This window comes from Fusarium graminearum, chromosome 1 (assembly GCF_000240135.3).
Source record: "Fusarium graminearum PH-1 chromosome 1, whole genome shotgun sequence".
In the NCBI taxonomy this organism is placed as follows: Eukaryota; Fungi; Ascomycota; class Sordariomycetes; order Hypocreales; family Nectriaceae; genus Fusarium; species Fusarium graminearum.
Window position 1 is genome coordinate 8,441,417 of NC_026474.1, and position 15,830 is coordinate 8,457,246.

Genomic DNA, 15,830 nt, shown 5'->3' on the forward strand with positions numbered 1-15,830 from the left:
TTGAGGGTTTGGCGGGCTGTGGCACCCATCGGCTACCTGAACTATTACAAATACTCGATTTCTTAATGGATCATGCAATCAATTTTTCTGCTGGGCATTGTTGCTCTTGCATATGGTCGAAAGACTGTACCAGGTCTAGAAATGTATGGAAACTTACGACTCGGTTGAAGGAAGATATGAACAATAGGAGAAACAAGGTTATACTGCCGATTTTGGATATATTAAAGGTATAGTTACAAAAGAGTGATCTATTCCAATGCCTGCGTACACTGACAGAGAAACAGAATGCTACAAGTTCTGAGATCCCAAAGCCCCTTGCTACTTCATGGAAGGAGACGATCCAAAAGCAACTACAACTTGATTTAGAAATGTGGGAGTATCATCAGCATGATCTTGCATTAGTGATTGTCGAGTTTGGAGTTGGTCTCTTTCTCCGCGGAGTTGACAGATTTACAAGACGGCTACCATTATTGACTCAATTGACGGATGTTTTGTTGGATCAAGATTGTACAGGGGGGCAGGGGAGTACAGGAAGGCAAATGTCTTGACCTGATATGGCGTGTGATTGATAGTTCCTTTGAGTATTCTTAGTGTTAGTGCAGGTTAGGTACTCTAGGTATGTGACTTCTCTCCTGATGTAAAGTGTCAAATGCCCGGGGCCGTATCCCCGACTCCGCGTAAAGAGCGAGCGGGGAATTATCATGCCGAGATTCCCAATCACGACAGCCCGACTACTCGGGAACTTGGTAGTATTACGTTGGAGTGACATGTCAGGAGCTTTTATTGACAATTTGATGCTTTTTTTTATGGATCGTTGACCTGGTCAAAGTAATCACCCCACGGATTGTGCACGGAGGATGTACGTTATCAATCTCGGGCTTTAGCTTATCAGATGGAGAAAGCCGCCGGGATACCAAGGCCGATGTCGCCGGGCATAGTCCGTACCCGAATTCCTTTGGCTTGAGCAGCCGTTATTAACTATCGCTGTCATTTTATTTGGCCAGTCAGCGATCGATCAGCGCTGTTAGACGACAGTAGTTAACGGAGTTGAATACCGATGGTCCGCCTGAAGTGTCTAAGTGTAAATGAATGACGAAGGTGATTCGCCTCGGCATGTCATGGCCCGATTAGTAATGCATGCATCTTATCAGATGGAGACTAGTTTTTGGTCCCCTAGTCCAAGCTGTGTTTCTCCTCATCGACAGAGACAATCCAGACTTTTCCATCATTGAACAAAGGGATGATTGACTAATAGTTAAAGGCATTAAATAAATAAAAAAGTAGTGAAAGTTACGGGGAATTAATAGTAGACAATACATCAGTTACTGAGGTATACATCATTCAATGATATCGACAAGTGGGGCAAATCTGTGTCTTTCTTCTCCGAGGAGTACCGAGCTAATAAAAACGTAATGGCCGAGCAATCAAAGCTTACTGATTGGCCTGTGTCAGACCCACACCACCGTGAGCATGGCCCGAAATCGCCATTCTCCTCAAGTCAAAGTCCCGCCCGCAAAAACGAAAGTAACATCTTTTTTCAGATTCAATTCCATTTCCTCCAACTCCGTCATCGCTTTTCGCCTCCCAGCAACTCAACTCTGATCTCGCATCATCATCACCTACAACCAACACAGAAAACACAATAGTTACATTACACCGAACTTCGACATATCAACCACCACAACTCACATATTCACATATTCACAATGTTCGCTCGAGGAATCCGTGCCGTCTCCCGAAGAGCTGCCATCGCTGCTCCTCTTGCTCGCCCTACCATTCTCCCTGCTACCCGACAGATCGCCCCCGCCGTTGCCGTCAACTCCTCGCGCTCTTACCACGAGAAGGTCCTCGACCACTACTCGCGACCCCGAAATGTTGGCTCCATGAACAAGAAGGATGCTGATGTCGGTACCGGTCTTGTCGGTGCTCCCGCCTGTGGCGATGTCATGAAGCTTCAGATTCGCGTCGACCCTGAAACCCAAAAGATCTCCGAGGTCAAGTTCAAGACATTCGGATGTGGTTCCGCCATTGCTTCCAGCAGTTATCTTACCGAGCTTGTCCGTGGCATGAGCCTCGATGATGCCGGCAAGGTCAAGAACACCGAGATTGCCAAGGAGCTCTGCTTGCCTCCCGTTAAGCGTACGTTATCACATCATGCAGCATATTACATTGACACTCAAACTGACTTCAATATAGTTCACTGCTCCATGTTGGCTGAGGATGCCATCAAGTCAGCCATCTCCGACTACTACACCAAGAACCCCAACGCCAAGGTCAGCAACCTCAGCGGTACTGGCATGAAGCTCCCCGAGGCCGATGCTCCCGCTGCCGCCACTGCTTAAATGTCAAGTTTGCGTCATAAAATCTTACCACACATAAAATAAAACCAACAAAAATCACTCATGGCCATTACGCCATGTCACAAACGATTGGGAAATTAGGAAAATGATACCCTCTTTGAGGCAGGATGGAAGAAGAAGAAGCATCTCGAAATTATCAACGGGATGGCATCTTTGGAGGTGAGACTGTCTAATGAATGGAACGCTACCGTCTATTCACTCCTTTTCCTCATCCTCGACATTCAACGGGAACAATTCTTTAGGAGTATGGGGTTCTATTTTGCTTTTCTTTTCTGCCTGAACCGTAGGGGTTTTTGATTGGGCTTACTGGGGATGGCAAGGCCTGTGTAGAATGAGATGAACTGTAACAATTAGCTACAAAGCATGAATGCCAAACGTTTGAAGCATATTCTCATGATCGTTTGGTACTGATTTTGGATTCATCGGATAGGAATGCCAATCCCGTACGTTGTCTTGTGCCATTCTACCGAGGAATCCCAAATTTGCATGATATTGATATGGCAGTCTCACATCACAATTGCATGCATAAGCCACAGACAGTCTCACTGTCAGAGACGGCATAATGAGTCCGGCGGAATATTGAAGCCGTCACATGTCAGCTTTAACCATAATTAATCGGCGTCTTTCAATTCCTTCCAACGTACAGTTCTCACTAATTCGAGATGCTCATTCAACAAGATACTGCATGCGCTCTTGGCAGTGGAAATTATATTCTGGGCAGAGACGATCATGTCTCAACGACGAATGTGTAATTACCAACATAAATATTAAAGATGCAAGGGTATTCAGTAGTCAATCGATTATATGCACATCACTTACACGGAAAACGATCTAGCCGCGACTCATGCAAGGTCCAGATCTGTTTCAATCCGAGATAGCGCGTCAGCATCAGGCCATTTTCCACCAAAATCGAAAGATAAAAAGGAAAAAAGAGCCTCCACCACGTTGCATTTCGCGGGGTAGTTGGCTACTCGTTAATTGAAATGGAATCGGTTCCAACCGTTCGGTTCAAGGGAATGGGCATTTGTGGGGTTTGAGTGATGATCATAACAGCGCCATGGCTTGTGGTCGCCTCCAAGCTTGTAGCATGCTATTTATCAGTGAACTGCGTATTCTATTATGCTCTATTAATTCTCAAACACTGGGTCAACTTGCTCCCCGTAGCATCATGTCTATATAACAATCCGTGTAAACCTCTAAGCAACGGGTATATGAATGCCATGGAATCCCTGTCCAATGGCGAAATCAGCTTCTGCCCTTCCCATTTCTTCCATCGTCTTGCCGTCCAAGCACACGATATACGCTGTTTCGGCGCCTCCATCAGCGATCAAACTAAAAATCACTCCATCATCCTCGTCCTCTGCTCCCGGTCTGGGAACAAAGACTGGCTCTCCAGGCGTGTGGCCTCGGGGTCCCGACCATAGCAGCGCATCGCCTGTCTTCAGATCTGTTTTGACTAGCGAATCCACTATCGTTGACATACCACGCAATGCAGCGCTGTAGACATAACGGTAGGGTTTGCCAACGCGCATGGGGTGTATGGAAGGAAGCTCGCCTGTATGTGGGCTGAGAATGGCGAGGGTTTGTTCTCCTTTGGATGCAAAAGACATATCAGGCGTAGGAACTAGAGGCAAGGTGAAAGAATATCTTGTAAGTGTTGGTGCGCAGTTCTTGTAGCGCTCATTCTCGAACCAGTATTTCTTAGCAGCGTCATTGCGGTCCATGATAACATCGTAGTAGAAACCCTTGATGATATCCATGTTGTCATACTTGGCAAGATCAACAAAGAGCTTCGTGCGCTCATTACCGCGTTCATCTTTGACCTTTTCTTCGAATGCGTTGATGCTGTGGAAGAAGAACGCGGCTGGTGTTGAAAAAGTTGCCACAAGCCCCTTTCCATATCGCCGGTCAACCACGAGCCACTTGCAATCTCTGTTTTTGTCGAACGGTTTCATTGAATCGATAATGTTACCCTCCCATTGTGTCTTGAGTCCTCTCCATGCAAATTGCGATGCAGGTATGCACAAAATGACATAGTTTTCGCTGAGGAAGAAACTGTGCATATACGCGGGAGGAGCATTGACATCAGAGATTGTGGCAAGAATCTCAGTCTCTCCTGAGGCAGCATCGACTCGAAAGATTCGATAGGTAGGGATACGGCCAAAGGCGAGGTTGAAGTTGAATAGGTCTCCTGAGACGGGATCGCGCTGGGCGTGGGCGCATGAACAGGGGCCGCTAAGAGAAGGGTGAAGATGACCCTGCGTGGTCTCGCCCAGAGGTTCGAGGGTAGATGGGTCGATTCGACGCATTCCAGAATAATCTGTTGCAACGAAAAGATTGTTCACGCGATGTCCAAGAGGGCCAATGACAGCATTTGCTTTCTCGTCCACCTCTTTCTCGTCATCCAGCACACCAGGGATGTTAGCCAAAAGGGCAACATTGTGGTTTCCCAGCTTTGGTTCAAATATAGTCATGACTTTTGCAAAGATTCCAACACAAGGATCGGCCTTTTGTCCAAAAGTCATGCCCGACCGCCATCCTTTCTTCTTGACATCGGCGACCCATTCATCTGACTGCCGTTTTGACGAGTACCACACTTGCGTCTCGCCATCTTGAGAGGGGACAATGTCAAAGCGATGTGTCTGGGCGAACCCATCAAACCAGTGTGTTGTGAAATGTGTTCCGCGAGCTGTGTCTTCTACACGGCTTTGGCCTGGGCCGGTACGGTAGAGTGTACCAGCGGCCCAGGAGGGGATGGAGCCTTTGAGGGTGAGGCGTAGAGGACCTTGATGTTCCTCAAGACGATCAAACTAAACCTGTTAGTTTTTTATCCATTTTTGTAATTAGAATTGACATACGGCAGCTTCATTGGGCCATGATCTCCATGATTCGGCAAGGAAGTTTTTTGTGATGCTTGAGGCGTCTTCTGCTTCGTGCTCTCGAGTGCGGTGGTAAACGCCAGGACCGTTGAGCGCCATCGCAACGGTAGACCTTCAGGTTATGGTATGGCTTGAAGGCAAATTCTTGTGGGAGTTTTGGTTTGCTTGACTTGATGAGGTATGGTTGTTAGGGGACAAATGTAAAAGGGCAAAGACCATCTGTCCGTGACATTCCCATGAGGTAAAGTACAAATGGAGAGCCTGTTCGTGTATTGAAAGGGGCCAGGATTTGTTGGTTTTATGCAAACATAGTGTACTTTATTTGGCAGTTGCTCGGCAGTGTTGGTGGTGAAGCAAACTGATGATGAATTAGTGGTAAAGGATATGGACGGACCAATACTTCACAGTAGCCAGTAACCCAAGAAACAAAAGCGAAATTAGAACCGTTGGAGATTCTGGGGTATCATAGGTTGCTTTCTTTTTCACTATGGATCGTAAACTTATAAATAAATGCAAAAAAGTTGTCGTGATTTATTACTTTTAGTCTTGTCAAAAGTCAATGACGCTACTATAGAAAATGAAACCGGATTCTTACGCTAGAAAGCCCATAATACAACACCAAATAAAGAGAAAGACGCCCCGAAACATCCGCTCACATGGACATTCTGATAATTGGCAAACATGGCCTTTCCCGAAGGCTGAAAAGTTAGTGCTTCAATATTCATGCGCCCTCGCTTCGGATTCGCATACAACCAACTTGACTATGCGCTTGTGCTGATGTAGTGCGATGCTTCCCCTGTATAGTAGCGGCATCGTTCCGCTCCACGTCGCTTCAGTTAGCCTATCACGAGCTGAAAACAACGAGATGAATTGTACGGGCGTACAAAACGGAGTATAGGGGTTTGTTGCTGCCATGGTATGTGTCGAAGTGGCAGTTGGGTGAGTGTTGGTGAACAAGGGACTGGATTATTGCTCGTACTCGCGGTACTGTATAAGCGAGAGCGAAAGGAGCAGATTCCAACACGACAACTCCATTCCCGTTATCTTGCTACGCTAGTAACATCAAAATACTTCCTTTTGTAGCAGGACAGGCGGGTAACTGAAGACTCGAGATTCCGAATTGTCATACTTGGGCTGGGTCTTGGCGTGGCTATGAGAATAGGCTATTAGATTCCATGTTGCAGCTGGCAACCACAATGATGGGCTAGATGGTTCTGATCTAATTGCAGCATCAAGATTTGGGAGAGGAATGGCCATTGTTCTGTCTACACAACCTAGCAAAACACTTAAAGAGGTGCTCTTAAACTTATCGTGAGGCAAATGGTAGGTCAGCAAACTACAGGGACTCCAGGCATCTCATTCGCCAAATTTAGCTCCTCTTAGCGGATGACCCCTGTAGCGGACCTGCTTCTGCAACTTTAATCACACGTGGTTCAACAAACATCATCAACACCAACATCGAATATCACGATTCGCAAAACAACTACCTCAAATAGGAACCTAGTAAAAGGATTCTCATAATGTCTGCACGCGCATCTGCACCAACAATTCCGGCGTTGAAACAAACATTCCTCGCCAACCAAACAACTCTTCTCGCCCAACCTCTTGCTCCATCTCGCTCATGGCAAGCCACCAACGACGCGTCCGATGAGCCTCTCACTGAGCGCGTTGTTCGAGATGTTCTGTTTAACCTGAATCACACTATCCAGCAGCACTGTCGTCGCGTATACGCCCCACAGGCTAGTCGGAATATCGCTGAGCAGATTGACAACGTCTTCGTCCAGGATGCTGAGCGTAAAGTAGGAGGCCCAGCTGATACCGAAGGTGGTATCGGCAGAGGGCTTGACCTCTGTTAGTTTTTTTCTCCTGTAAACTTCGGACCTCGAAATTAACCTTATTCAGCCGATAAGGACGCCATTGAGGCATTGCCGGCTTCTTGGCATATAGAAAAGGATGTCAATGACCATCCCGAGGAAGTCAAGCGGTATGCAGAAGCCGTTGCTCGACTTACTGAACTAAACGACCAGCGCAAGCAATTAAGAGAACAAGTAGCACGCCTGAAGCATCTGAAAACTATCGTCGAGCCACTACAAATGACCGATGACGGTGCTGGTATCCAAGAAAACCTCCTCACTCGAAATGGTCCTGTCGAAAAGGAGCTGGAGAAGATGCGCTTCTTGCTGGCCAGAGTCGGTGGTCGTGTCCATGCGCTTCCAGAACAGGCTTTGAATGACGTCTCCAAAGAGATAAGTCTTTCCGAAACTGGTTCTCAAGGTCGGAAGCGGCGTGTTGACCAGTTTCTTGCGGATAAGGTTTTCCAATGAATACGGCAATAAAGCGATATCTTGCCCCTCGTCGAGGGTATGCTTCGCATACATCAGCATACAGCAGTCCTCCTGATAGGGGGTTATACTCAAACGAATGTCATTCATGACATTGAACACCGAGAACAGCAAATTACCGTCCTCCTGGTGGCATTAGCTCCTGGGTCCGTCGCCAGATTCGCAAAGCCCACGCTGCACGCAAATGATACTGAAATCCATCAACCGAACTTGACACTTTCAGTTCTTGGTTCTTTGATTCTCAATCTGAGGCTGAGTTCGCGCCGCCCGAAGGTATCAGTGTCAGATACCTAGCTACGGGACAGGTCAGCGATGAATCTGGATGTCCGGCTTTTGCTACAACAGGGGCTTCTATCATACCCAATTCTTCGACTTGTGTTTGATACCAAACAATCCACTCAGGCGATGTAAGTCTGTTTCATAGCAAGCACATATACGGACTGAGTGACCTCAGCTCGACCAGATGTCTTGAGGCAACCCTTAATCTCGATATGATAATGCATGCGTTGCCAATAGTTTGCATAGACTGAGGAAACAGACACGCAATGATGTCAAATATAGACACAATAATCACGACATTAATCGAGCTTGTTCTATTATGAGCTACCTTTGTGCAAATCTCGCTTGCAGTAATGACGACGGTCGTTGTTATCTTCAGATAGTGGAACTGTAGAAACCTGAGACAGCTTCTGCCGTTTATTCCAAGCCATTGATATAATCTTTCTCATATTCTAGGCTTGATTGACGTCTAATTGGATGTGATTCCCAAATCATTGGCTCTACCATTCGCTGACGTCAAAACCTGTGCATCTATAAACGGTTTGCCCGCCGCACTCACTTATAATATTTCGTCCGATTTGATCTTGAGTCGCCAATTTTGATACAATATCTTCTGATTAGTCCCAATGAATTGCTCTCTGTACTACCAGTGATTCACAGATAGACCTATGCTTTCATCTGGTACTGAGACTCTGTTCAGCCTTGCTGCATCACTCTTCTTTGTTGGTAGCGAATCACACAAGCTTTTAGACAGAATGTCTTGATCATCCATCAACCACCTCTGGTATTCCCCTTGCCAAGCAATCATATGCTGTTGGTTTGGCTGCACAACCGAAGGTGCACAAGCTTCACAATAGAGCCAACACGAAAGCTGAATTTGTTCACAGCCGTCCAATTAGAGACTTCACAGCTTCGATACACATCTGCGTTTGTATCGGTGGCTTGGTGGCTCGCTATTGTAATGCATCTATATGAATAACTGTCACCAACTCATCACACAATGGCGTTGTCAATCCATCTTCATTAATTGAAATGATGTAGATTGGGAATCTATTCAGCCTGCTCACAGTGAAATCTGATTAGCGAATCTGTCCGTGATGTCAAAATAGACACACGATGACTATGGAGGACTGGTCATAAATAGTAGAGCGTGTGTATCCCATATGGATTGGAATAACAACCAGTCATTCTTATTCATATATCTCTATAACAAACATGACTACTAACACTGCTCAAGCGTCACCTTCTCCCACACGTCTCCAGCGAATATCCCGTATTTTGGGCTTCACCAAAGGTTACAACTTCGTCCTTTGGCTCCTCTTCGGCGGAGCTTTCCTAGCATTTACACTCTCTCGTTTTATATATCTCGACTTTGATGGCCATTTGTGTCCTAGTGAACCACCCACCGGCCGGATATACGGCTCAAGGGGAGCAGTCCCTGGCGAGTGCTACTATTACCGACATGGGATCGGCAAGGCGGGTATCATCATGCACCTAGCTGGAATCCTTCCCGCCGCTGTATTAGTCGTCCTCCAGTTCATCCCTGCTATCCGTCATCAAGCTCTCCTAGTCCATCGGATCAACGGCTATGTAGTTCTTCTTCTCTCGGTTGTCGGCATCATCGGGGTATTTATGATTGCACGGTATGCCTTCGGAGGAACTTTGGAGATGCAGACTGTTACTGGTTTTGCGAGCATCATTTTTGTTGCGTGCATGGTCTTGGCATATATCAACATCAAGAGACTCCAGCTGGAGCAGCACCGCGCATGGATGTTGCGAGGTTGGATAATTGTAAGTGTCTGGGTCAATGTTGCATGCAAAAGGGGCGACCGACTGACACATCCAAAGGCCGGTCACATTATCACCATGAGAGCCATTTCAGCTATAATGGCACAAATCACAAGTCATGCAAACCCTTATTCTACTGTGACGCCTTGCGCTGTCCTTGATTCCATGTTCTACCACAACAAGCCCGCTGTCGAGGCCTTATACCCAGGCTGTGTGGGTTTCTACACGGGCGAAACCCCAGACCAGCGGGTCATAACCGAAGGGATCCCTGGCGAACGACCGGACGCGATCGCTGCAAGACTAAACAGCGCTTTTGGAGCTAGTGCCTGGCTTGCTCTTCTCGTCCATGTTATAGCCGCCGAGATGTATCTGCGACTTACCCCTGCTGAAGCTGAGAGGCTACGCAAGGTTTCCTACAGGAGGCAAATGGAGGCGGGTATGTCTGACCCTGGGAACTCGGGATTAACGGTGCAGAGACTCGGGGATGCTGAGCCTTGGGTGCCTCTTGACGACGGAGAGGTTGTTTGTGATGAGACAACAAGTTCTAGGCATACGAGTGGGAGCCATGAGATATTGCATGATAAGTTCTAGCGATATATGGAGCTCGGCATTGCTATATTGTTTTAGATGTGTAACTGACATGTTATCCCCGGATTTCAACGTTACCCCATAGTCATTTGCGATATATGTACGTGACATTCACTCTATGTAGTGTCTCAAGACTTATCACTTCAGCTCCATATGAACCGCCCGGGTCTCTACTTTGGGACATTCCAAACAGAACCAAGATAAGTTCGTTCTCCCTACTATAGTTTAACAGTTCAGATGGCATGAAGTTTGTTATTTAGTAACATATGGCAATATGGATATCCAGTATAGGGTAGAGCGATCGAGGATGGATGACCACACGCAACACGGAAACACTAACTAGAACCACGTTAGAATGCCTATAAAGAGGCAATTGGATTTAGTTTCAGTTGTTTCATGTTTTGGTGGCATCATTATCTCTCAGAGACTAAGAAACCTCATTCTGTACCCACAGTTGGCGCCGCCACAGTCGAGTATCCGGAAGTCTCGTTCCTGAGCCGCGCCACCAAAACTAAAGAGCGTCAACTGGCGTCATGGGAAGCTCTTAGAACATTGCTAATGGGGCTTCTATGCTTAGCACCTATCTAGAGAGACATAGTTGGTAGGCACTGGCTAACATGTCCGCTATGCCACCGGTTCTAAAACCTGCAGAGCCGCCTGGTCCACTGAACTCTGTTATAAGACCACAGTACCCGTTTTCCGTCACCTCTCACATACCTGCGCCGGGGGGCCTAACTGCAACTAAAACATCGCTTAGACATAAAGGCTAGGACTACGGAACGCTAAGGCAGATAATGTATGAGTGTTCCTGGAACGGGGTTCTGGAGGAGCAGGACTTGAGGTCCAGCTAGGGCTTAGTTACTGGGGTGTAACCATTCGATCAGGCATGATGGCATGATAGCAGCAGAGAAACGACACCGCTAGAACATAATTCTCAGATGTGTCATATTGGCAAAGCTGAAGTTGGTTGCTGCTGTCAAAGCGTAACTCGGATGATTGTACAAATAAGTAGTCGAATATAGAATCCAGACGCCTTAGGCGATGAAAAAAGACGTAGGTTGAGTTTGTGGGGGCACAGGAAATGATCTACAGGGGATCAGATGGAGGTGGGATGTAACGGTGATGTGCTGTATCGTATCTATCTATCCAGGGTGTTGTAGAATGAGATGCATAAGTGAGTGGGTGTGCGTAGACTGAAGGAGTGATGAGTTGGTATGACATTGCAGGCGGTGTCACAAGTCATGATGGACATGGTTTAATTCACAGGGCTATGATGGTACATACAGTACAAGGGTGCAGTTGATGTCCTGTCGTTGAGTGGTGTCGTCAACCTACATTAGATCAGGAGAAATAACCGTATCTTGGCTTAAACCAACACGTTTCTGTTGCAGAGAAAGTGTAAGAAAAGCAAAAAGCCACTCGATAATACTCCATGTACCATGTCACGTCAAAGCTGAAAAAAAGAACAAGCCAAGGCGCGTTCGCGTACCTGAAGAGGGCTGATAGTGCTATGCTTAGGACTACCCGAATAGGCAATCTAAGCGTATCGCGGTAACGGACGGTAGTTGCGTGCCGTGCAGGTTACAGGCGTACGGTTTGAGGTGCTGTATCTGTACGTAGGGATCCATTAGTTTGCATTTGTATATGGGTAGGTTTCATGGCAGTTGGTGGTGGTGGTTGGTGTTGGGGGTTTAGGTGTTGGTGTTGGTGCCGGGGTAGGGAAAAGGACAGGCAGAAGAAAAAGGCCTGCCTGCCTCCCTGGTAGGAAACAAGATGCAATCAATGCACACGCCCCGCCACACCTGAAAGTGTCAGAGTTTCCTGTAGGTCTGCTTTTGGTGGTTTCGATTACTGTGTACGTACATGTATGCACGACGGTTTCGGTCTTTCCGTACTACCTACTGTACTTGATACTCTCAAACTTCAGCGTGGGATAATATCATATCCTCCCCCACAAGCGTATTACGTCAACTGGATCACGGCGGTGAGTGAAACTAGTTATCTCCGTCATGTTGTATTGCATATAAACTCTAATTTCATCAGGCCTTTCAGCGAAGAGGTTGACCAAGACAGAACATCTGTCAAGGATCCGGATGACTTGACACTACCCGACGAGAACTAACCAGTCTGGGCAATTCGCCTATATTACCAACTATTTCATGGCATTTAAGATTATAAAGAGAAAACAAGACCTTGAAATAGTCATCACAGACATGCCTATTCAAGATGAGATGCTCAACCAGGATATGCGAATGCTGTGGAGACTCTGTCATGATGGACGCTGAATGGAGGGGAAACGAAACCCCCGCCTCCAACACTTTCTCTCTCAAACAACTGCCGACATGTTGATAGCTTCCTATTACATCTAAACAGAACCTCAAAAATAACATAATGGCTCCTCTCGGCGTAGCACTGATCGGCGGAGGCCTGTTTGCGAAGCAGGCGCACATGGTGCGCAATCCATCATCTATCCAATTACGTATGCATCAAATGCTAAACAGCTCTGTTTCCCCAGCCTGCCATCGTCAAGACCAACAACCTTGATCTCAAGGCCATCTACTCGCGTTCCCTCAAGTCAGCCCAGGAAACGGCCGCCCTAGACACTCGCGGGACCGTTGCAGGGTCAGGGTCAGGCCCAGAACTTTACTCGGCCGATTCGGGTTCCGGAAAGTCTCTCAACGACCTGTTGGCCCGAGACGATATTGACGCAGTCATCATCGCCCTGCCTATCCCGAGCCAGCCCGAGTACATCCAGGCTGCACTCGCTGCTGGCAAACATGTTCTTGCCGAGAAGCCCATCGCTCCCTCTGTCGCCGACGCTAACAAGCTGATCGAGTACTACCGCAGCCTGCAAGGCAAAGGTACCTTTTCCATCGCAGAGAACTTTAGATACAAGCCCTGCTTCGAGTACGCTGCCAACGAGGCTGCCAAGCTTGGAGCGCTGCAGCACTTTAGCGTGCGCGTTTTATTCTTTATGAGCGAGGACTCCCAGTGGTACGGTACTTCGTGGCGCGCAAAGCCACAGTTTCAGGGTGGTTTCCTGCTCGATGGTGGCGTGCACTTTGTGGCGGCGATGAGGCAGCTGTTCGACGAACCTGCAGCCGACGTGTCAGCTTTCACCTCGCAGGTGCAGCCGCATCTTGCACCCGTCGACACGGTTAATGCGGTAATCCGGCTCAAGAGCGGTGTGAGTGGCACATATCAGCAGTCGTGCGGCACAAAAATGAGCACGTCTGCATTCCAATTTGGTTATGAAAAGGGCTCTGTTGTCGTTGACGGAGACAAGGTCACTGTAACACCGTGGGAAGGTGAGCAGGTTGTCAAGGACTTTGAGAGGACGAGCGGTGTAGACGAGGAAATTGAGGCCTGGGCGAATGCGTTGGTCGATGGAAAGCCAGATAAGAGGCAGAGCGTGGAGGAGGCACTGGCTGATCTTGAACTATTGGAGATGATGTTTGAGAGCGGATCTGATGGTGGTGCAGCCAAGAAGTATCAGCATCAGTTTTAGGCAAGATGCACGTATGACGATCAGGAAAGAATGTGATGGAATATGATACTTGTGTTAGATTGTTGTGAGACACACAGAATATAGTAGAAATAGGATGAACACAACACAAGTCATATATGAATTAATTGTATCCAGAATATAACTAGTATCCAGCAGCATAGACCAGGCTCATGTCAGTGCTTCAGTCAATGGGGTAACTAAACTATAATTTAGGTACTGGACGGCTATGCGGAAATACCTAGCGATCAACCACTATACCCACAAGCGAGGTCACTGTAGTTTTCTTTGATGATCCGCACTTGGGCATGAAGCGCGGCATCTAGACTTAGGGTTATGCTGGTGTCAACACTCACAGCTTGGGCTTGACAACAACCAATTTCTCAAGCTCCACTCGCAGTGTCTGCGCCATACCATCCTTGAGTGGCCGGTTCGTCTCCCTGTCGACATAAACCTGCACAAACTCCCCTACCGCCTTGACCTCATCCACCCCCTTCTCAAAGAGTGCAGTCTCGTATGTGACACTAGATCGACCAAGCTTGTTCACACGCAAGGCAAGCTCAGCAACGGCAGGGTATGCAATGGATGAGAAGAAGTCGGTGTGGGTGTGTACACACATGCCAAACTGAGATGCTGATGGAGGATGGAGACCGCAATTGTCTATGAGGTATGCGTTGATGATGGAGTCGAATCTATAAAGATGCATGCGAATTAATTTTGATTGGGCCGAGAGCTGCAGGCCCTAGTAGATCATCACTTACAAAAAGTTGTAGACTGAATTGTTCATGTGGTCATACATGTCATTATCGTTCCTGTTGGCAGACAAGGGAGTTAGTTGGACTAGTCTGTTGAGATGAATGCACAGATACCCAGCCCTTCTTCCATTCCTCCTTGCCAGTACATGTCGCAGTGCTACTGCCATGCGGTCCGTATTTGGCAAGAATATGGTCCAACGACGAGATGGTCCAGTAACCCGGAGCAAAGGAAGCGACTTGGCATTGTGGGAAGATAACAAAAGAGCCTCAACTCACCATCGCGTGCGATACTCAAGAAAGAAACGATAGTCGTGTCTTTTGCGGGTCTTAAGCTCCGCTGGTGATGACTTGGTACTCATTCCGTCTGTAAATGTGATGTCTGTTTGACGTTCTCGATTGACGATGTTTTATTCAGATGTGGCATGCCCCAGGTCTTGGCTTGGGCAGAGGCGTGAAGTTTATCGGGTCGATCAGTGTGAAACAAGTGACGATCGTAAGCTATTAGATACAAAGACGATGAATCTAGATCCCGGCCCAAGGCTTTAAGATTGTGAGAAATGATAGGCAGTGAATCTAGGAGCCCAACGTAGTTTAGTATAATTGCGTTGGGCAGGATCTTTTGTTCATGGTCGCAGAGAGATTTTGAAGATCTAAATATTAGACAGACGCAAGACAGAAGGGAATGAATGGAGTAAAATGAAGTCTAAAAAGCAATCAATTCACGTTTCACTTGGACGAGTTCTCGACTTCCAAAAAAGGCAAAGCCGAGGTTTAAGTTGATGCCATTCTCGGAAGTGATTTGATTCGCCCGGTGCATCGCGGGGAGGCTTGAAGGCCCGGCGCCGGAGAGGTCTTTAGCGGACGGTTTAGTTGCAAGTCCCGGGGACCAGTAGTTCTAACTTGCAGAGCTCGGATGCCCAAATCGTTTGGAGTATCCGACAACCCGAGCGTTACTTTTATTCCAACAGACAGAAGTAAACGATGGCCAAGAATGAGGGGACCTAAATAGCATCCAGAGGCCAGTGCATACGATAAAGTAGGTTCCAGGTAACGCAACGCCCAGACATTGATACTAGTGGTGGAGAGTTGATGCCATTGGATCTGTGAATCTGTCATAGCGGACAAGTCACGGCTTTACTAGGCCTGCCACTTCTAGGTTCCAGTGCTCTCCCAGGGTCCTGCTTGCCCGCCTACCTGCCTGCCCGATGGTCCACTGGAAGCGCCCAGACCGCCCAAGCCTTGCTTGCCCAAAATAGACAAGGGCCCATTCTTGCCGTATGCCACCGCTCGTTACTGCCGTTGACCTAAATCCAAACCCACAGAAAGTGTGTAAC

General features: G+C 47.5%; 6 protein-coding genes across 6 annotated transcripts; 4 read left to right on the forward strand and 2 right to left on the reverse strand.

The window, feature by feature from the left end:
* The first annotated feature begins 1,574 nt into the window (after positions 1–1,574).
* Positions 1,575–2,739, forward strand: FGSG_02624 (iron sulfur cluster assembly protein 1). Its single transcript, XM_011320268.1, has 2 exons — positions 1,575–2,139; positions 2,197–2,739. The coding sequence occupies exons 1-2, from the start codon at positions 1,707–1,709 to the stop codon at positions 2,340–2,342; spliced, it is 579 nt and encodes a 192-aa protein (XP_011318570.1). The 5' UTR covers positions 1,575–1,706; the 3' UTR covers positions 2,343–2,739.
* Positions 2,740–3,556: 817 nt separating this feature from the next.
* On the reverse strand, positions 3,557–5,338 carry FGSG_02625 (uncharacterized protein; the record flags this gene model as incomplete). The annotated part of the gene is made up of 2 exons (XM_011320269.1): positions 3,557–5,170; positions 5,219–5,338. 2 exons carry the CDS (start codon positions 5,336–5,338, stop codon positions 3,557–3,559), a joined length of 1,734 nt encoding a protein of 577 aa, XP_011318571.1.
* Positions 5,339–6,759: 1,421 nt separating this feature from the next.
* Positions 6,760–7,563, forward strand: FGSG_02626 (uncharacterized protein; the record flags this gene model as incomplete). The annotated part of the gene is made up of 2 exons (XM_011320270.1): positions 6,760–7,090; positions 7,142–7,563. The coding sequence occupies 2 exons, from the start codon at positions 6,760–6,762 to the stop codon at positions 7,561–7,563; spliced, it is 753 nt and encodes a 250-aa protein (XP_011318572.1).
* A 1,512-nt stretch (positions 7,564–9,075) lies between these two features.
* Positions 9,076–10,440, forward strand: FGSG_02627 (uncharacterized protein; the record flags this gene model as incomplete). The annotated part of the gene is made up of 3 exons (XM_011320271.1): positions 9,076–9,651; positions 9,709–10,084; positions 10,370–10,440. 3 exons carry the CDS (start codon positions 9,076–9,078, stop codon positions 10,438–10,440), a joined length of 1,023 nt encoding a protein of 340 aa, XP_011318573.1.
* Positions 10,441–12,510: 2,070 nt separating this feature from the next.
* On the forward strand, positions 12,511–13,873 carry FGSG_02628 (uncharacterized protein; the record flags this gene model as incomplete). The annotated part of the gene is made up of 2 exons (XM_011320272.1): positions 12,511–12,580; positions 12,738–13,873. The coding sequence occupies 2 exons, from the start codon at positions 12,511–12,513 to the stop codon at positions 13,742–13,744; spliced, it is 1,077 nt and encodes a 358-aa protein (XP_011318574.1). The 3' UTR covers positions 13,745–13,873.
* Positions 13,874–13,925: 52 nt separating this feature from the next.
* On the reverse strand, positions 13,926–14,855 carry FGSG_02629 (uncharacterized protein; the record flags this gene model as incomplete). Its single annotated transcript, XM_011320273.1, has 4 exons — positions 13,926–13,941; positions 14,098–14,433; positions 14,503–14,553; positions 14,773–14,855. The coding sequence occupies 4 exons, from the start codon at positions 14,853–14,855 to the stop codon at positions 13,926–13,928; spliced, it is 486 nt and encodes a 161-aa protein (XP_011318575.1).
* Between the last annotated feature and the right edge of the window lie 975 nt (positions 14,856–15,830).

Excerpts from the sequence above, each read along its gene's own strand:
- FGSG_02624 (XM_011320268.1), top strand. The coding sequence starts at position 1,707 with ATGTTCGCTCGAGGAATCCGTGCCGTCTCCCGAAGAGCTGCCATCGCT. Across the intron at positions 2,140-2,196 it reads CTGCTTGCCTCCCGTTAAGC|TTCACTGCTCCATGTTGGCT; the intron begins GTACGTTATCAC and ends ACTTCAATATAG.